The sequence below is a fragment of the Malaclemys terrapin genome, chromosome 6 (assembly GCF_027887155.1).
Source record: "Malaclemys terrapin pileata isolate rMalTer1 chromosome 6, rMalTer1.hap1, whole genome shotgun sequence".
In the NCBI taxonomy this organism is placed as follows: domain Eukaryota; kingdom Metazoa; phylum Chordata; order Testudines; family Emydidae; genus Malaclemys; species Malaclemys terrapin.
Genome location: NC_071510.1, coordinates 108,098,161 through 108,120,220, shown reverse-complemented (window position 1 = coordinate 108,120,220; position 22,060 = coordinate 108,098,161). Strand labels below are relative to the sequence as shown.

Here is a 22,060-nt window from a genome sequence, read left to right as displayed (position 1 = left end):
GTATAACATTAGTCTGTAATATGTTATTTGTACTTGATAAAATATGAGGCTAGACTGCAATGTGGGCCAACATCTCTATTATGTGTATTACTGGAGCACCTAGATTGGAACCCTGTTGTGCTAGGCACTGTGCATACACACAGTAAGAGAGCGTCTCTGCATTGAAGAGCAGTCTAAAGAGCCAAGACAAAGGGCACTGGAAAGGACATCTCATCCCCTGTGTTGTACGTGAACAAATTGTCTACGCTGGCACTTTACAGCGCTGCAACTTTCTTGCTCAGAGGTATGAAAAAACAGTTTCAGCACTGTAATGTGCCAGTATAGACAGTGCACCAGCTTTGGGATCTGTGCCCCTCGTGGGGGTGGGTTTTTTTCTTTCTTTCTTTTTTAAGAGAGCTGTCCCAGCACTGTGCTGTAACTACCCAAGCTATGTTAAAGTGATTGCCAGTGAAGACATGACTTAAGGCACTGAGAAATTAAGAGACTTGCCCAAGGTCATATGTGATGTCTGTGGCAGAACTGGGAAGTCCTAAATTAATGCCTTAACTGCAAGACTATCCTTTCCTTAAGTAGAAGATAAATGGGAAAAAGTTAACAATGAGTGATGAAGCTGCTGGACTGTTACCAAATGAAGTGCAATCCAATTAAATAAAGATGTTAATAATAAAGGCTAGGATTTTCAAACAAGCCTAAGGGAGCTAGGTGCTATCGTAATAATTGGGCCTACAAATTAATCCTAATTGTAAACAAAACTATAAAGTGACTGAAAGTTTTTTAAAAAACCACTAACTTATAATATCTTTTGATCAGAAAAAGAGCGAGAGAGAGACTAAATTAGTCCAAACAAAAAGGCTCACTGATATAATTGAAGGGCTGTTAAGTTATGAATGGTAAAGAAAAAAAGAGTGGGACAAGAAATGAATGGACCAAAACTGGTATGTTGGAAATTAGGTTTAATTGGTGGATAAAATTATGATGAGATGGGCTGTTCCCAGCATTTGCTTTTTGGGATCCTTAAAAAGAGCTCGGGGAAAAGCTGCCTTCCACAATGCTGTCTGAAAAAAGGGGATGGAGTGAGCTACCCCATCATCGCGGCTACCCATGCCATCTTCTGGGATCCTGCATAACAATATTGTACCTTCATCATCCTGATCCTGAGAGATGTCCTGACAAGATTATGCCACAGAGAGGGACCCGGCTGTTATTGCCACCTCTGCTGGCTCCAACTAAATTGCACTAGGGATGTGAGACTTTGCGTGTCTCTCTCTTTTTCCCGCCCCGCCCTGCTCCATGTTTCCTTTTTCTTATTCTGTCTTTCTCCTATCTTCTTTTTTTCTTAGCCAGCCACAACCATATATTTTGGAGCTCTGCTGTAAGCCGGTAACTAGAAAAGCAGCTAAAAGCAATACCCTCCACAATCTGATGGTGTTACAAGTTTGCCGGGTTTTTGAGTGGCTGATAAGACCATGTGCTTTGCCTGTGCTTCTCCAGCAATGAGGTGGCAAGTGAAAGTCAATACCAAAGGCAGAAGCTGCATTTTCTCTTTCCTGTTGTTTTTTCTTCCCTCTTGTTTGTCTTGTTTTGTCTAGGAAATGGGGTTAGACTTTAATGACATCAACAATTGCTCCAGCTCATTTCAACTAACTTCTTTTTTCACTGAAACTATTTATAATAATTTTTAATACCATTTAAGAGACTGTCAAACAGGGAGTTTTGCCTTTAAAGTCTCTTTACAGCTGAAGGAAAAGGGAACAAGGGATGTAGCTAGAATGAAAGCCTTACTTAATACTTTACATTTCAAATGTTTTAACTCTTCCTTCTTTCAGTATCTTTAGTAAAAGGTTAAAATGATTTTTAATGATGTTTGCCATGGTACTACTCAGGCTAAGTTCTCTGTATACCAAACCCCAAAATTTGTTTAACACTGTTTAATGTGGGATGGGGACAGGATCATGTTAATACCTTTGACCTCTTTATTCCATCTCAGTTAATACAACAGTGCCAAACTCCCATTGATTTAATTGGAGTTAGTCACCTACTCCATAGTTCTATAGATCATGGAGGTCCTTGGCCGTGCTAACAATTTGCCCCAACCTCTTTCTGTCAACACATATTTTTCTCATTGATGGTAATGCATGTTTAGGGCTTTTAGGTCTTGTACAGTGTTATCCCTCCATCTTCTCCCTGGCCAACCACAATGTTGGAAACTGTAAGGATGTCCTTCCAAGAGATGCTTAGTTTGTCTGTCTGTCTTCCAAACTGCATGTCTTGCTCACTGAAGTGCTTGGGCTTTCACATCATCTACTATACTTGGCACCTGACTCTGTTGAAAATCTCAACCATTACACTTTATAACCCTGTCCCATTGGACACTGAGGCCTGGTCTACACCTAAAATTTAGGTAGACCTAGCTACCTCACTCAGAGTTGTGAAAAATTTTATGCCCTGCACAATGTTGTTTTTTGATGACCTAATCCCCAGTTTATTCACAGCTAAGTGGATGGAAGAATTTGTCTGTTGAGCTAGTTGGCGCCTCTCAAATAATCATTGTAGTGTTTATGCTATAGTGGCAGATCGCTGAGCTTGAGCCTTTGATTGTCCCATGTTTAGATCGAGTTCTTTCCAACTAACCCTGCTGCTAAACCTGTTTAGGGACTTGCCAGGGACTTGCAGGTGTAATGTATTGGGGAAGGGGGACTATAAAGGGTAGTTGGGGGACATGGAGAGGGAAATGAGTTTGGCTGGGGAAACAGCAGCCTGCTTGGGTGCTGCCACAGAGGCGGGGACGAGAGTCCGTCCAGCACCATATCTGTGGCTATAATGTACTGTGTGTGCAGCTCTACCTATCCAGTAAGGCTGCTTCTCAGTAGCTGGGGGTTCAGAGAATCCTGAGCGGGTGCCTTTAGGAGTCTCTGTGAGTGGGCCAATCACCTTGTGGCAGGGCTCCTCTTGATCTGCTGCAATCTCCCGTGTGGTCACTTCCTCCTGCTGGTGGAGGTGCTCCTGTTGTGATTCCCGGTGCAGCTCCCTGGGGAGGTGCTGGAATGGTGGGCTCTGTGCACTAACCCCTGTGTTCCCTTCTAGATGTGGAGCTGGTGGGAGGACCCGATCCAGAGCTGGCAGCCACGATGGGCTTCTCGGGCTTCGGTGAGTTCAGGGCTCATGGGAAGGGCAAAGGAGAGCATCTGAGTTACCCTGGTCACTTACTCATTTTAATCTTCTGGAGTTCATGTTACTTGGTCTTAATCAAAATTTCTTTTTACCTCATCTTTTAGGAAAGAAAGCTCGAACATTTGACTTGGAAGCAATGTTTGAGCAAACTCGAAGAACTGCAGTGGAAAGAAGTAAAAAGATGCTGGGTAAGATAGGTGAATCTCCTGTGCTTGTTTTTGACAAAGAGATTATTGTGTTTTAGCCAACACATGTTTTTAACACTTGCCTTGTTTATATGTAGGTGTTAAAACATGTTGGAAAATACACCTTTTATCCTAGTGTAGACTGCTGTGATGGGGCTGGATCATGCTGGGACCACATACCGGGATTTTTGCTGCCTGGAGAATGCCATTTTGTTCTCAAAATAGCATCCTTCCTAGAGTGTGTGGTGCATGCACACTTTAGTAGAGCAAAATGGTGTCCTCTGCACAGCATGCGTGTATGCGAGGTCACGCTACCGCTGAATGTAGACAAGTCCTAAATGGTTTGGGGTCTGCTTACTTGAGAGAAACTTCTCTTCCCAGGCCACACCTTTGCAAAGTTGCTGAAGCTGGAGCCCCCTTATTATATACATAAGGAAGCTGCTTCCGAGCCATTATCCTGGACCATCTGTCAACCTTGGAATTTGTTCCCCACACTCTCTGGACAAAAATAACCAGAATTTGTTAACTTTCAGGCATAATGCAAGGCCTGTGTAATTACTGATCCATTCAAGGAGGTGATGGGCTGATGGGTGCAGGATTTGATTATCATGGTTCTGATTCTACGCTGAGAGCCTTGTGAACACACTTCTGTGCAGATGCCTGTTGGCTTTATGAGGCTCTGAGCATTTGCAGGAGTATACCTGCTTTGTTCTTTTTTTCAGGTTTGGGGCCTAAGTCTGCTGTAAATTGTATATTTGTTTGCTTGTGTGAGGAACGCTTTGATTATATTGTGAAAATCGGTTACATAAGGGGGCCAGTGTGTTGACTTAAGCACCTTTTTTAATGTTGAATACATCTAAATAAATACAATGTTTCTTCCACATTGAAATGTGTGGTGCTGGTAGACCATGTGCCAGCTCATGCCAAAGTCCCTCTGTGACATTCTCCAAGGTACAATCTGGACTGTTGAACAGCTGTCACTTCTCCAGCCTTTTACATGCTTTGCTGTGAGAGCAACCACTCCTGGCCTGCTCTCACACAGCCCCCAGCATGTAAATTAATCTGAGCTATACTGTAAGAATGTTTCTATCAGCCACCCTTGAATTACACAGTAGAGCAACACAGCAAATTCCAGGTCCCAGAAATATGAATCTTGTACAGCCCAGCACCCTCCTGGACAACAATACAGGCTCATATAAAGTCTGTCATTTCATTAACAGAAAATGTTATGCACAAACCTTGTTACCTCATATGGAGTTCCCAACCACTTCAATCCAAGCAAACGGATTTAGATAAAACAATAAAAAGTTTTTGACTACAGAAAGCAAGATTTTAAGTGATTACAAGTAATGATGCATAAAAGTCAGAATTGGTTATAAAGAAATAAAAGGTAAAACACACACTAAGTTCACTTAGCTTGTTAAGTTACATATTTAAAGCAAAAGGGCTCTTACCATATGTTCTAGCAGTCTTACTGGCTGAATTTTTCAGCCAGGATCCCTCACTAGTCCAATGATGCTTTCTTTGTCTTTCAAATGTTGTCGATGCTATGAATAGAGATGAAGGGAGAGATGATTTGTGTCCTCTGTTCTTATCTCTTGTAGTTATTTTCCTCTTTAAAAATCATTTCCATCTGAGGTTCAGAAGACACAAAGTCTCTTTGCATGGGAATCCTTAGCTGTTCCTTCATCCACATGTAAATTTTTCTTGGATCGTGTCTCAGCAATGTCATATAGTAGGCTTATATTTTACCAAGACAATAATGATCAGCAAATTATGAGTTTTCAAATGATACCTCATAAGGCATACTTTGTAAAAGTGGTGGACATAAGGCTACAGACTTATAAAACCCCATGTCTCAACTGAACACTGACAAATGCATAACTGGAATCAATCTGGCTCACCTGTGTGTTGGTAAATATTACCAATGCTTAAATATTACCTTACAATAGGGGATACAGATGTTACAAATGAAATTAATACATGCAGCAAGGCACAAGCACTTAATCTAAACATGAAACACACTCTTATAGAACCATATCACCTATTTTAAGTCTCTATGGTTGTGTAATCATCGGACAAAAGATAAACTAACTAGCATAAAGTGTTGGCCTCCAAGGAAAGGTATGTCATGTTCTGTCTAACGAGCAAAGCCCTTCCACACTAGAGAGATTATTGTGGAAAATGAAAGAGAACTCTGCTCTTTCCCACCCCTTCCCTCCCCCCTGAAGATGAGTCATGGAAGTGAATTCCTTCCATCAGCTGAGTTTGCAGCTCAGAGCAGAAGGGATTGGGGTAAGGGAATAAACCCCAAACAAGAAGGAGTTGTATTCTTTATGCTGGTTGGACTCTGGGGGACAGGATTACTAGGCATAAGCAAAAGATCCAAGTGTTTTGTCTGGGTTAGTCTAAAGGACCTATAGCACTTGCTTGTCATAGAAGCTTCTATTACTTCGAAAACTTAAGATTGTAGTTCATCTGTGTACATGTTTACCTGCTTTAACTTTGTAAATAACTCTTATTTTCTTATTAATAAATCTGTGTATAGTTTATTAGTGGATTGGCTACAAGTGTTGTCTTTGGTGTAAGATCTAAGGTGCAATTGACCTGGGGAAAGTGACTCATCCTTTGGGATTGGAAGTAACCTGAATATTGGTTTGATTTGTGGTGTAAATTAGGCTAACCTGAATGGGGACTGTCTGTAACTTTAAGGGTGTTTATAGTGCCTGAGGAGTTTCACTTGATAATTGGCGAAATCTAAGTCTAGAGCGCCAACCAAGTTGGGGTTTGTGCCCTGGACTTCTTAACAGTCTGCCCTGAGATTGGTACTAATGCCCTTGAGCCACAGGAAACTGACACTGGTGTCCTGACACTTGACAGCTTGACACGGGTGTAGTCATAGCAGAATTCACATACTTAGATTTAACAAACCAGCACAAAACAGCTTCTGTTATACCTCATTTGGTTACTCAGAAGTCAACAACACAGTTCCCTTAAAGTAACCGAGCCTCAGGCCTCCACCTAGTCACCCAAGTCAAATATGAGGAGGATTAATGAAAATCTTATTCATCATATAAAAGAAAAGGTTCTACCGATCCTAAAGGATCAGATACATTACCTCCCAGGTTAATGAATATTCCAGATGTTACCCAATTCAATGCTTACAGCCAATTTTTATTAACTAAACTAAAATTTATTAGGTGAGAGAGTGAGTATAGGTTAAAAGGTCGGTATATGTACAGACATAAGTACAATCTTGGGCTTCAGATTCATAGCAGAGATGTCAAGTATCAGGGGGTAGCCGTGTTAGTCTATATCAATAAAAACAACAAGGAGTCTGGTGACACCTTAAAGACTAACAGATTTATTGGGGCATAAGCTTTCGTGGGTAAGAAGTGAGGTTTTTACTCACGAAAGCTTATGCCCCAATAAATCTGTTAGTCTTTACGGTGCCACCAGACTCCTTGTTTTTATAGCAGAGATGGTGAGTTTTGTAGTTGCAAAGAGTTATTTTAGAATTTAGTCCATGGGTTATAGTCCAATGTCCAATATCATATTTAGGGTATTCCAGTTTAGGACTGGGATCTCAATCGTGTGACTCAAACTTCCCCTGATGAAGCTTAAGCAGATCTGACATGACAGGATCAGGACCCAAGGGTTTTTTATACAGTTTTCTAGCAGCCACTTGACCATACAGTCCTGGGTAAACAATAGGCTTTTGATGTAACCTTCTGTTTCCTAAGCACGACCGGTAATTAGTTACACAAGTTAACATAGGGCAATTTATCCATTACAGTCTAGCACAAACTTCAAAGAGACATCGACAATGACATTATTTCATGCAAGATTCATCTAAATGAATAAATCTCTGAATTAATAGTTATAGTAACAGACAGGGCCTGTCTGTTTACATGGCTACGCTTATGAGTATACACAGACAATTAGTATAACTTCTAACAGCATAGCTTTGCATTTCAAAGTTCTAGCCCATCTACCATGAATGGCCCTAATTACCATTTGCATACCTTTCTAACATAACTTTAAAGGTTGCCTCTTGGTCATTCAGCCTGCAAGCTGTTTAACCCTTTCTGGCCACGTATTATACTTTGTATAAGATTCATTGCAATTATATAACAGCGGTAGCAATAATGATTTGTATGATTATGTTCTAATTAGACAATGTCACAATCTCCTAAAAAGAAAACCCCAGTTCAGCAGCTGAGAGCTTTGCTCATAAGTTCTGACCAAGTAGAGTCTGAGGACTCTTCTTCTTTGAGCATTGCAGTGGAACTGGACCAGCTGCAGTATCTGAGAGCCCAGGAAGAAACAAGTACCAGAAACTGGTGGTGGAATCGTGGATCAGGGAGGCTGAGGCCACAGTCAAGACCAGTGAGGAGGTGGAGGAGAGAGCCCACCAAAGGCTTGGGGTCAACAAAGAAGTTGATGAATGAGCCCACCACCGATGTGTGGAATAAATTGTATCAGTCAACGCCAATGAGGAAGCTGAGGAGAGGGCACATAGGAGGCAGATGGAAGCTCAAATATTGCAGCTCTGGTTACTGGGGCAGCAAAAGCAGCTTCCCCATCCAGTGAGTCTAACCTCCCCCCCAAATAAAAGGGAGTGGGAGGAAGTCACTCAATGTATAAAGAAACTGACTGTATAGAACTGTCGACCTTTGAGAGACACTGGGATGCACAATATCCCAGTGCATACAGATGTCTGTCCTCTTGTGACATTAGCCTCGGTATAGTCTGGACTGCTGAATAGATGTCTCCTGAGTTCTCCAACCCAGGATGCCTTTTACACTGCTTTACTGGTGAACAGCCACTCCTGGCTAGTCAATGTGCAGCCTCCAGCATGTAACTTGCTCCCAGCTGCACAGTATTGAGCACATCTCTAGATGCGACAAACATGGTGGCACATTCCATGGCTTCTGCCATAGTTATGCATCTGGCTTCATGGCTTCACTTGTCCGGCTTCCTCAGGGAGGTACAATCGACAGTAGAGGATATCCACTTTGATGGGTTGAAGTTGTTTGCCACAAAGACCGACAAGTCCTTTCACATCTTGAAGGATGCTAGGGCAACCCTTCGTTCCCTTGGGATATACACATCTGCACAGAGAAGAATTAAAAAAGGGAAATACTATTCAACCCAGCATGCAATATCTGTCCCACGTGCTCAACAACAGAGACAATACGATACAAGTGCGGACAGAGACCTCTAAGGGGACGACCACTCCCTGCTCAATCATCGGCATACAAGCAACCCTCTAGAAATAATCAACACAGGTTATTTGATACCATTCACCTCCATCCCCCCTCTGTCTCCTACATTTGGCTCTGTGAAATCGGTACCATCACAACACAGAAGGAAGGGCTTTTATTCGCACTACTGCTTAACCTGGAAAAAGAACAGAGGATGGAGACCTATTCTCGACCTCAGGAAACTCAACAAATTCGTAAAGGTCCAATGGTTCAGGATGTCACATTAGCAACAATAATACCAGCACTGGAACGGGTGGATTGGTTCTCAGCCCTCAACATCCAAGATGCCTATTTTCATGTAACTATAAATCCTGCTCACAGGAGCTTCTGTAGATTTGTGTCTGTGTCCCCTGGAAACTTAAGTGATGTCAATTTTCTATAGGCTATGTAAATTCCCTTTATTCTCATTAGCATTGACGCACAACCTGTATCCTGTGGTTAAGACATGTCGGAGACAGTTGCGCCTTTACAGTATTTTTATGATCTAATATTAAACTTCCGGGTAATTTTGCACAATATTACCACTTGTTACCTCTCTTCCCATAATCTTAGGATATCAGGTTATTTTCCAATCACTTATGTCATAATTTCTTGTCTCCAAGGCCTAAAATAGCTAAGCTAAAAGTCTTGCAGGCCTTAGCCTTCAGGTACTTGCGTTTCAGCTTGTCTTACTTATATCTACTACATGGTTCCTCTAAATACTGATCAATCTTATAGTTTTATAATCCTACAAATTAACTAATATATAATGAATATATGATATAACATGTTGATTAATCATAACATCACACTGTAAATGAACAATAAACTAAAATCATTGGCTACAAAGGTAATATTTGTATTGTAAGTGCTCTGTGACTGTAAATCACCAGATAGGAGATAGACATTAACTAGTATAAAGTGTTGGTCTCCAACAGCAAGTGTTATGTCCTGGCCAGGGAGGAAGGTCCTTCGAACCCAGATGGACTATCCTTGAACATTAAAGAGCGTAATACTGTGTTGTTCTGCTCTTACTCCTCCTCCCCATGAAATGAAATTAGCCCTAAAGGATGTATAGAGCTTGCTTATCATAGAAGATTCTATGACTTGGAAAACGTAAGGTAGTAACTCATTTGTGTACACATGTTAACCTGTTTTAACCTTGTAAATAACTCTTCCTTGTCCTATTAATACATCTATCTATAGTTTATTATAGGATTGGATACAAGCTGTTGTCTTTGGTGTGAGATCTAGTGTGCAATTTGTGATGCTGACAGACCAGGTGCCAGTTTAGCCAAAGCCCCAGGCCTCATTGAACATTTACAAATGCATAGCTGGCAGCCAGGCCAATTCACTTGTGTATCAGTATAGATCAAAGTGGTTGTTAAATGTATAAGAATGTATTTCGTGTTTAAACTTCATGAAAATGAATGAGATGTTACATGAATTGTTTTCATTTTTCTGTATCCTGTTATAATGTAATAGACATTTACATCGTATATACCCGTATAATTAAATAATCCATCAAATGAGAAATAAGCCTAATTAAGAAGTACACCTCTACCCCGATATAACGTGACCTGATATAACACGAATTCGAATATAACGCGGTAAAGCAGTGCTCTGGGAGGCGGATGGGGGGCTGCACACTCTGGCGGATCAAAGCAAGTTCGATATAACGTGGTTTCACCTATAACGCGGTAAGATTTTTGGCCCCCGAGGACAGCGTTAAATTGGGGTAGAGGTGTACTAATTCTTATGCATTTGAAGGCAAATGGTCATTATGTGTGTATCCTCTCTGAGCATATTTTTCTGAATTACTATAGGCACCCCAGTTTCTTGTCTCCCTCTGATAATAAGACAGAGCTACATTTTTAAAAGAAACTTGGGCACTCAATTTTATCATGATGTAGGTGAGATGGTGTGAGGCTGGCAGTGTGTTAACATCTAATATATATTTTAATAATGCTAAGTTAATAAGAATGTGTTTTAGTGTTTTATAAAATGCTTGTAGGATGCTGCATGTATTGTTCTCGCTCAACTGTATTCCATGTTATATTGTATCAGCAAACATTTTTATTGTATATAACTTGTAACTAAGTAACCCATCAAATGAGAAAGAAGCCTTGTGTAATGTAAATAATAATCTCTTACAAAAAGGTGTTAAATCCTGTTCATTAAACGCAAATGAGCCATTATACGAGATCAAGGATCAAAGATATTAAGTGCATTCCTTCCCCACTGCCCTAACCCCATGAAGAAGAGATAGGTGTGGGAACTGTTACTCTCATCTTGGTTTATGAGAGAAGAAGCTATAAAATGGACACAAGAAAAATTCTTAATCTCTGGATTGTCTGGATTCTAATGGCAGAATAACTAAACAAGAAGACAGAGATTCTTAAATTAACTCTGGGTAGCCCTAAAGATTTTTGGGAAACTGGCAGATTATTACATCTCTGCTACCTTTCGAAATTATAGACCAATTCACCTGTTCATATATTTTTACCTGCTTTAACCTCTCAATAACTCTCATTCCTTTTTCTTAACTAATAAATATTTAGTTAGTTTAGAATTAGAGTTAGTTAGAATTGGCTACTAGCGTTTGTCTTTGGTGTGAGATCTAGGATGCAAATCAATCTGGGTGAGAGACTGTTCTCTTGGGACTCCGTGTATCCTGAATATTTTGTGATTTTGGGTGTAAGTGACCATTTATCACATAGTCCATCTTGCCTTGGTGGCAAGATAGACTGGATTATATAAGGAGAGAGTCTGTGACTGCCTTATAAATCTAGTGTAGTACTTAAGGAGTTCACATTTGTTACTGGGTTGGTGAAATCTAATTAGAGAATATACCACCAACTAGGATGTCTGCCCTGCTTTTTAAGTCTACCCTGAGGGAGACACTCATGGTTGTGAGTCACTCCGGACACTACAGTACTAATAAACAGTGGCCACATAAACACCACCCTATACTGGAAACCTACTGACCACTATACTTACCTACATGCCTCCAGCTTTCATCCAGACCACACCACTCGATCCACTGTCTACAGCCAAGCTCTACGATACAATCGCATTTCTTCCAATCCCTCAGACAGAGACAAACACCTACACAATGTCTATCAAGCATTCTTACACTTACAATATCCACCTGCTGAAGTGAAAAAACAGATAGACAGAGCCAGACAAGTACCCAGAAGTCACCTACTACAGGACAGGCCCAACAAAGGAAGTAACAGAATGCCATTAGCCATCACCTTCAGCCCCCAACTAAAACCTCTCCAGTGCATCATCAAGAATCTACAACCTATCCTGAAGGGCGATCCATCACTCTCACAGATCTTGGGAGACAGGCCAGTCCTTGCTTACAGACAGCCCCCAAACCTGAAGCAAATACTCACCAGCAACCACACAACAAAAACACTAACCCAGGAACCTATCCTTGCAACAAAGCCCGTTGCCAACTCTGTCCACATATCTATTCAGGGGATACCATTATAGGACCTAATCACATCAGCCACACTATCAGAGGCTCGATCACCTGCACATCTACCAATGTGATATATGCCATCATGTGCCAGCAATGCCCCTCTCCCATGTACATTGGCCAAACTGGACAGTCTCTACGTAAAAGAATAAATGGACACAAATCAGACATCAAGAATTATAACATTAAAAAACCAGTTGGAGAACACTTCAGTCTCCCTGGCCACTCAATTACAGACCTAAAAGTCGCAATATTACAACAAAAAAACTTCAGAAACAGACTCCAACGAGAGACTGCTGAATTGGAATTAATTTGCAAATCGGACACCATTAAATTAGGCTTGAACAAAGACCGGGAGTAGATGGGCCATTACACAAAATAAAACTATTTCCCCATGTTTTCCCCCCACCCCCACCGTTCCTCATATCTCCTTGTCAATTACTGGAAATGGGCCATTTTCATTACCACTACAGTTTTTTTTCTCTCCTGCTGATAAAAGCTCACCTTAACTGATCACTCTCCTTATAGTGTGTATAGTAACACCGATTGTTTCATGTTCTCTGTGTGTGTGTGTGTGTGTATATATATATATATATCTTCTTACTGTATTTTCCACTACATGCATCTGATGAAGCAGGCTGTAGCCCACGAAAGCTCAAATAAATTTATTAGTTTCTAAGGTGCCACAAGTACTTCTGTTCTTTTTGCGGATACAGACTAACATGGCTGCTACTCTGAAACTCCAGACAGTGTGACAGATGGTTCTATAGAGACTCCTCTATGGTGAGGAAAACGGAAGTAACTAGTGAGAGCTGTAACAAACTTAATGACACCCATGTGTACTAGACTTGCTTAAACTGATTTAATTTCCAATACCCTGTTCCAGAAAAAATTAAAGATCAGTATTGACTAATCATACCTCATTGACATTGAAAATGTTCAAATGTGAAACAGTGGTATTCGCTATAAAACATATATTTATTCTGTATGAGCTAACAGTTTTAGCATCTTAAGCTTGCCTTTTCCCGAGAGGTTTATTTCTTTGGGTAAGCATTTCGGTATCAAAATGACAGAAATGTAAAGGAAATTAGCATTTTTATTGTGTGGGTAAGTTAACCAATCAGTTTAAATTAAAATGCTCTACTTTCATCTCTTCATACTTCTGGAATATATGTCTCAAAATGAAGAATTTAGTAATACTGTCGTTAAAAAGAAGAACCAGGTTTTCAATAATTTACATGCTGAAAACATGGAGATCTAACAGTTGCATGTTCACTCCATATTTAGAAGCCCGTGCAAGAGAAGAGGAAGCCCAGAAAGAAAAAGAACTAAGAAGCCAACATGAAGATGTTGATTCAGCAGCTTCAGGCTCAAGTGTGATGGGAGCTTGCTCCGCATTAACTTGCAGGTACCCATATATAGTGGAAGCATCATACCATCTTACAACTGTTTTGTCTGAAGGATTGTCTGAACTCTTTTGAGAGAAGGACAGGGACCACTGAACTTGTGTCCACAAAACTATGTAAACTGACATTTGTTTCACTGTAATTTGCAATTATTAATCTACACTTTCTTAATATGGTCTGTCAATTTACAATAGTTTTATGGCTTATAAACACATTGAAGGGCTGTGTGCTATTTTGGTTGCCATCTTCTCACTGTTAAGGCTTTGTGCACTTGTTTTCTTTTTTATACATTAGATTCTGCCAATTTTTTGTACTTTAAAAAAAAATGAAGTCAAGTAAAAGTCATGGACAGCGGGTCAAAGTAATAAACAATCATAGCTATGTCAAATCAAGGAACAAACAGCTTCTGTTGCCACCTAAAATTGGATAAAACACATTTGTCCATATAGACTGGAAAACAAATCAATATATGTATGTAGCCTCTACATGCATGCTACATATAATTATAAAACTACATAGTTTTGTACTAGTTGCCTTATAGTGCTCACAATTTCTATTATAAAATTGTTTTCTCTCCTGTTGCTACGTGGAAAACTTCACATGAACTGTGGCCAGTGATTTAAGTAACTGACTATACACAAAGTGCTGTCAAATGCACAAAGTAAACTGAAAAAAATATATTTTCTCTACACTCTTACCATACTAAAATGCTAATCTTCAGTATTGATATCTTGTTAATGGAAGGCTGAGGGTTACAATTAAACTTGCTGTGATTGATATTAGGTCTGAGACTTGCACATTGTGTGTGAGGGGGATGTTTAAATATAAGGAGTAAAGTAGGATATAAGAGGAGGCAGAATAATAGAAAATTCTCAGAACACATTTCTTTTGGATAAGGGATTTGAGGAAGAATAGATTGGCTATGCAGGTTGGAAAGTGGGAGAAGGCAAGGGACCCTATTCAGCAATCTGATTCATGCAGATGGACCATTGTAACTAGGGGGAGTTCCATTGATGTTATTGGGGCTCTGGGATTGCCAGGGAGCATGAGATGAGAGTCTGATAGAAAAAGTCTGAGCTGTAGTCAGATTCCAGAGTTACACATTACCTTGAAAGTTATGCTAAGGGATTTGAACTTGATGCTGAAAGAGACAGGAAGCTGGGAAGAGAATGTGTCACTGTGCCCAGTGTTAATCTGGAGGTACAATACATAATAGTGAGAGGCTAGTTAAGGCCCATAATTCAGACCTTTGTCCTCTCTACTGAGACTACCAAAATTGCACCAAATATAGCAGTCTTTGTGATGCTTGTCATTAGGGAACTAATCCAAGGTAACCAACTTGTTCTGCTAGCCATCAGATGGTAACTTTTCTCTTCAATATTTAGTCTTTGTATTTCAAGTACATTGAATAATCTAGCCACACCCCATACTAAAATTAACCTAAGAAGTTCTTGACAGTTTTATATCTATATAATACACACACACACACACACAAAATATTACTCCTGGGGGAATTATGCGCCACTACGCATGTGCAGAATTTATATCCCCCACAGATATCTTTGCTTCCCCGTCAGAAAGTCATTTTTCTGCAGGGAAGCAAAGGGAAGCCACAAGAGTGGTCATGAGACCGCCCCCAGCAGTATGTTTTGCATGCCCCGGGCAGCTGGCAGAGAGGTAAATCACTATGGGACAGGGGGCAGGAATGGGGAAGACCCAGCTGGTGGCTCCTACCCTGCAGCAGGCTCAGCTGCTAGCCTCGCCTGGACTGGGGACCAGACTTCCTCTTCCCTTTCTCAGCATCTGAGGCTGCCAGACTCACCCCATGATTTCTCCCCTGGCTGTAGGAAGCTCTACATATTCCCCTCTTCCCCCCCAAGCTTCCTGCACCCATTGCTTCTCAGTTGCAGGGGGAGGGATTACTGTACCAGGAGCTGCTCCCCCATCCACCAAACCCCCATGCTTACAGACCCCCAGACCCTTCCGCTGAGCCTCACCCCCCCTCGCACCAAGAACCCCCCAACGAGCCCCACTCCCCCTGCACCTGGACCACCCCAACGAGCCACCCGCACCTGGATTCCCACCCTACTGAGCCCCAAACAGCTGCACCTGGATTCCTGCCCCACTCCCCCAGCATCTGGAACCTCCCCACACCAAGACCCTGTGCCGAGCTATACCTCCTCTCACACACTCTGACCCCCCATGCTGAGCCCCAACTACCTTCACCCCTCTGCAGAGTCCCATTACCATTGCACCCAGAATCCTACAAACTAGCCCCTGTTCATCCAGATCCTTCCTGCACCCGGATCCCCCACTCAGATTGCCCCACACAGAACCCTCTCAACCCACACCTGGATCCCCCCACACTAAACCCCTCTGCACTTGGATCCTGCCTTCCTTAGCCTGCCTGCCCACACCTGGTGCTCCTGGCCTGGAGGGACACGGCCCTGCCCTTGTGCTGTGTCAGGGTTGGGTGCAGCCTCATCACTGAGTCCATGTCCTAGGGGGGAGCTGCACAGTAATTTCCCACCTCTGTGCAGCCAGTGGCCTGTGCTCCCCAATGCCATGCTGGAACCTCCACATTTATTTGACAAATAAAATTTGCACAATTTTCAAATATTGTGCACATAATTTTTAATAGTTTGGCACAGAAGCCCTCAGGAGTGTGTGGAATATATATATACGAGAGAGAGAAAAACGAGACAGCTACAGTATGTTGATTCCTAAATTAGCTATGAGAAGGTTCTAATAGTTAAGCTATTGGTATATTCATATGCATGTATTAAGAATTATGATTGTTATAAGGGGTTACACCTGCTAACATCTAGAAAGCAAAAACCAGTAGATTGTAAATTTACAGGTTTCAGAGTAGCAACCGTGTTAGTCTGTATCTGCAAAAAGAAGAACAGGAGTACTTGTGGCACCTTAGAGACTAACAAATTTATTAGAGCATAAGCTTTCGTGGACTATTCCACGACTAAGACTATTCAAAACAAACAAGTTTGTTTACATTTACAGGAGATAATGCTGCCCACTTCTTGTTTACAATATCACCTGAAGTTAAAACAGGCGTTGCATGGCACTGTTGTAGCCGGCGTTGCAAGATATTTATGTGCCAGATGCAATAAAGATTCATATGTCCCTTCATGCTTCAGCCACCATTCATGCTTCAGCCACCATTCAAGAGGACATGCTGATAATGGGTTCTGCTCGATAACCATCCAAAGCAGTGCGGACCGACGCATGTTAATTTTCATCATTGGAGTCAGTCAGCTGCCACCAGCAGAAGGTTGATTTTCTTTTTTGGTGGTTTGGGTTCTGTAGTTTCCGCATCGGAGTGTTGCTCTTTTAAGACTTCTGAAAGCATGCTATACACCTCGTCCCTCTCAGATTTTGAAAGGCACTTCAGATTCTTAAATCTTGGGTCGAATGATGTAGCTATCTTTAGAAATCTCACATTGGTATCTTCTTTGTGTTTTGTCAAATCTGCCGTGAAAGTGTTCTTAAAATGAACAACATGTCCTGGATCATCATCGGAGACTGCTATAACATGAAATATATGTCAGAATGTGGGTAAAACAGAGTAGGAAACATACAATTCTCCCCCAAGGAGTTTAGTCACAAATTTAATTAATGCATTATTTTTTTAATGAGCATCATCAGCATGGAAGGATGCCCTCTAGAATGGTGGCCGAAGCATGAAGGGGTATATGAATGTTTAGCGATATCTGGCACATAAAGACCTTGCAATGCTGGCTACAAAAATGCCATGCGAATGCCTGTTCTCACTTTTCAGGTGACATTGTAAACAAGAAGCGGGCAGCATTATATCCCGTAAATGTAAACAAACTTGTTTGTCTTAGCAATTTGCTGAACAAGAAGTAGGACTGAGTGAACTTGTAGGTTCTAAAGTTTTACATTGTTTTGTTTCTGAGTGCAGTTATGTAACAAAAAAAATCTACATTTGTTGCGCTTTCACGATAAAGAGATTGCACTACAGTATTTGTATGAGGTGAATTGAAAAATACTATTTCTTGTGTTTGCCATTTTTACAGTGCAAATATTTGTAACAAAAAATAATATAAAGTGAACATTGTCTGCTTTGTATACTGTGTTGTAATTGAAATCAATATATTTGAAAATGTAGAAAAATATCCAAAATATTTAATAAATTTCAATTGGTATTTTATTAACAGTGCAATTAAAATTGTGATTAATCACGACTAATGTTTAGAGTTAATCACGTGAGTTAACTGCGATTAATCGACAGCCCTAGTTAAAATATTTGTATTTATTGCATTCTGCTCACAGTTTTTGTTCAAACAGACCTGTTAAGTTATAAGCTTTCTAGGGCAGGGGCTGTCTCTTCTGATGTGTTAGTATATTACCGAACATACAGTAGGACCTTGAACTTGATAGGGACTTCTAATTTTTTTTTTTTTTAAAAAGCACTTTATCTGTATTGGGAGCATTAATTTTACAATTAACACAATTTTTTATGCACAATGCTTAATTTATTTTATTGTTTTTGCAATGGTATAACAACTGCTGTTAGCACAACTGTGAAGTGGCTAACTGCTTTTGTAGAGCCAGCAGAGGGAGCACAAGAGCATTTATTTTTAGTCGCTTCTATGTGACCAGTAATTGTGGTGCAGTTTTACTTTTCAAAAATTTTAGTGATTAAATGATGTGTGTATGCACAATTCCTGTGGACTTCAATAGATATTCCCTGTGTGAAATGGTAATAGCACATGAGCTTTACACCAGAGGCTATACTAGGAGATGACAGCGGAGATTAAATATTTGGTCTAAAGTGCATGATCTCCTCTATTTAAGTTTTAAGGGTTGTAAAGCTTATACTGTATTTTGCATGTTCTCTGCCTTATTCTCTATTGCTTTCTCCCTTGTGTAGTCACTTTACACCTGTGCACAGTGAGTCTGAAACAATGCCATTTTGATTTACTCCTGCTTTCACGGGTGTCAAATGCCTGCACAAGGTGCAAGGCACTGGAGAATCAGACCCTAAAGTGATATATAATTAAGTACTGCTGTGACTGTGGACATTGAAAGCATATTAATATACCACCATTAATTAAAACAAAACCTAACCTTTTCTATTCTCCTGTGTAGTGATCCCTTGGTTGGCTGCTTTAGCACAGATTTCACCATACCTACCTATCTATCTACTTCACACCAGTATTCTGTTCTCCCTAGGTTCTTGCACTGTGCCTGTCACTACAGTATCTATTAGTTTTTTTAATTGCTTTGACGATTGTGGTGGACCTGTTTCTGCTCCCATTGAAGTTAGTAGTAGTTTTGCCATTGACTTCAATGAGAGCAAAGTTAGGCCAATGCTGAGTGCTTCTGAAAACCACTATAGAAATGCTGCATGTTACTTAAATAACCGTTTTTACAATTCTTCCATACAGAGAGGCAGAAAGTAGTGAAAGTGAAGATGGTTCAAATGAAGAATTAATTGGTCCTCCTTTGCCACACCAAACTTCCATTCAAGGACAAGCAGAGGATACTGATGATGATGATGAATTTATTGGGCCACCACTTCCGCCAGGGTATAAGGACAGTGATGATGATGATGACGACGACATGCAAGAGGAAGATAATGTAAGTACTATTTTTTTCCTAAAGAAGGTATAGATGTTTCAATATGCTGTGCAGATCTTCACATATAACTAACTATTCTTTCTGTACAGCTTAAATCAGTGGTTCTCAACCAGGGTACACAGAAGTCTTCCAGGGGATACATCAACTCATCTAGATATTTGCCTAGTTTTACAACAGGCTACATAAAAAGCACTAGCAAAGTCAGTTAAACAAACAGATTTCATATGGACAAAATGAGAAAGTAAGCAATTTTTCAGTAATAGTGTGCTGTGAAACTTTTGTATTTTTATGTCTGATTTTGTAAGTAAGTAGTTTTTAAGTGAGGTGAAACTTGGGGTGGTACACAAGACAAATCAGACTCCTGAAAGGAGTAGAGTACTCTGGAAAGGTTGAGAGCCACTGGCTTAAATGGTGCTGCTGCTGTTTGTAGGTACAAGATTTTTTGTTTTTCTAGTAGCTATTTACCAAATCTATGTTATCTTCTTTTTCTGTAGTAAAGAATGCTTTAAACATAAACACAGCAATGTCAGTATTCCAGAACAACCAGGCAGTATAATCCATAGTGTGTGTGTATGTAATAGATGGGGGGGAAATTAAGGATTGGATTTATGTTTCACGTCTCAAAAGGGCTATCATACACTTGTCAAGACTTAAAAGTTATTGAAAATTGTTTGCTTTCTGTTGTTAAATGTGCAGTTTTGTATTGCAGAATCCCTTCCACTGAGCACTCTTTTGAGAGATTTTTAATATCTCCCTCCCCCCACCATGGGATAAAATATTTTTCTGTTTTTTGAAGAGAGATCTTCTATAATGTCATTATTATAAAGGAACAAACTAGGACACTATTGCTGGAAAAAAATAATTTCACATGCTAAGTTCAATGGTTTTATTTCTAGTTGTTTCCATAATGTAAACGTGATTAGTAACACGCTAAAAGCAACTAGTAACTGCAAAATCACTTTTCAATCTATTTATCTTTAGTATTGTTTGCTTATTGAAGTAGTGAATATAATCCTTTCACAAATCCAGACAGAGTAAGTTTGCCAAAAATGTTTGGGGGGGGGGGGGGTAGGAAAAATACCAATGCAAATATGTCTGATTATTTTTTCTTTAAATCCAAATAAATAACAGAACAGCTTGTTCCAGTCTGGAAGGGAATGGTAAATTGGGGATAAGAGAATAACATAGCCTGTTTTTTGCTTGCTTTTAAATATCAAGAGAATGGATATTGCACATGTTTTGTTGACAGGGGCTTATTGCTGCATAATCAATTGGGGGTTTGTTCCACCTGCTTTTTCAAATCTCTTTGAACTGGAGATTTTGTGACGTTTCCAATATTCTTTGGTAGCTGCCATAACAGAAAATAGTTTCACTTGTAATGCTTTGGTTCTCTGTCTATATAAAACATAGTTGTGCAGAAAAATGAGAAAAATAAACAAACTGCCTTTCCCTCATAATTAAGTGGGGTTTATTTTGTTTGGTGGTTGGATTGTGTGTAGTAGTGCTGAAAGAATTTCTGATTATCTTCAAGTTTTGAGTAAAAGTTGTGGATGATTTTAATTTTATCTGTAGCTGTTTGCCTTATCCCAAGTGAACCATGATATATATACAAGATCAGAACTACTGGCTGAAATTGTGATAGAGAAGTGTCCATGGTAAATTTCAAATTTCATTTTATCAGGTCTGTCTATAACATGTTATGGCTTAGGAGATAAACCCAGTACAATTCAAGTGGATGCTTTTTAAGGTCTCAGAATTCTTATACAGTAGCTTAACTGTGTTGTGTATTCTGGATTGTGTTGCTTACAAGGGCTAAAGCATGCCCAGTGTTAGTTATTCTTATGTAAGTGGTGAAAAACTCAGCTAATTTGGATTTATGGAGTCATCCTGATTGTTTTCATGGGGTGTGATTTGCCTCTGTCTCCTTCCTCCTGCGCACTGCAGAACCAAACAGGATTTGGCTTCCTAAATTGTGGATCTCATGTTCTGAGGGCCAGATCTGTGTATTTTTATCCCCTCTGAACATCTTCCCTGTCCACACGGGAGCAGAAGAAATGCTTCCCTGGGTCCCCTGTTGGTGGCTGCCCCTAAAATCTCCTCTTGTTTTGGTGGCTCCATGCTGATACAGAACTGGCTTAAATTAACTTCAGGTTCAGTGTTGACCTATATTAGGAATCCCCTTGTCTTTGAGGTTGAATGATGTGGAGAGAGTCATCCCACTGGACATACTCATCCATCCCAGCAGATTTCAGTTGATACAGAAAGTGCTATGGAGTCATCTCCTTTTGCCATTTTCTTCTCGATTTGATGCTTTTTGCTTCTTTGAGCCCTTAGAAAACCTGAAAAATGTAGTCCTTTGACTAGGAATTTCATCTTTAAACACATGAGCCAAAAGATATGTAGAATTATATTTACTGTCTGTTAAACTATTAATTTTTTTTGACATTGAGGAAAAACAAGTTTACTTCTGTGCAGTCTTGTAATATGAACAACAAATGGTGAACTGCAAGGAACCCTAGCTGAGAACGAACACACATTATGGTATGTCTCAGGTTCTAATCATGTTAGGAAAATATAAATTGACAATTTCACAAAGAAGAAACCTGACAAAACATGCATATTGATAGCTGGTAACATTGTGCTGGTAACCACTGAAAAATGGTAAATTTCAAAAACTGTGCTTGTTCAGCACCTGTTCTGATCTTACTTTGGAGGGTTGTTGGATGTCTTCTAAATCATGGCTCTCGTGGGATTGTCCCCATCCTCTTCTCCAAAAAACAAAAACAAAAACCCAAAACCAAACAACCCCCACCCCTCCTCTAGGACAGAGCGAGAAAGCAGTTCCACACACCTAAACCTTTCAGCACTTCTGAAGCTTGCAACTACTTTGTAGCGCTGAATAGTTGAAGCCACACATAGCAAAACAGGTGGGCTTGGGAAATC

At 40.2% G+C, this 22,060-nt stretch overlaps 1 protein-coding gene across 2 annotated transcripts in view; it reads left to right on the top strand.

The window, feature by feature from the left end:
• The window catches only part of WDR70 (WD repeat domain 70), a 257,225-nt gene that overhangs the window by 629 nt on the left and 234,536 nt on the right, over positions 1 to 22,060 (top strand). For both annotated transcript variants that reach the window (XM_054032053.1, XM_054032054.1), the window contains exons 2-5: positions 3,085 to 3,147; positions 3,276 to 3,359; positions 13,377 to 13,497; positions 18,925 to 19,117. In XM_054032053.1, coding sequence (XP_053888028.1) covers positions 3,085 to 3,147; positions 3,276 to 3,359; positions 13,377 to 13,497; positions 18,925 to 19,117 — 461 coding nt within the window. The remainder of the gene's footprint in view (positions 1 to 3,084; positions 3,148 to 3,275; positions 3,360 to 13,376; positions 13,498 to 18,924; positions 19,118 to 22,060) is intronic.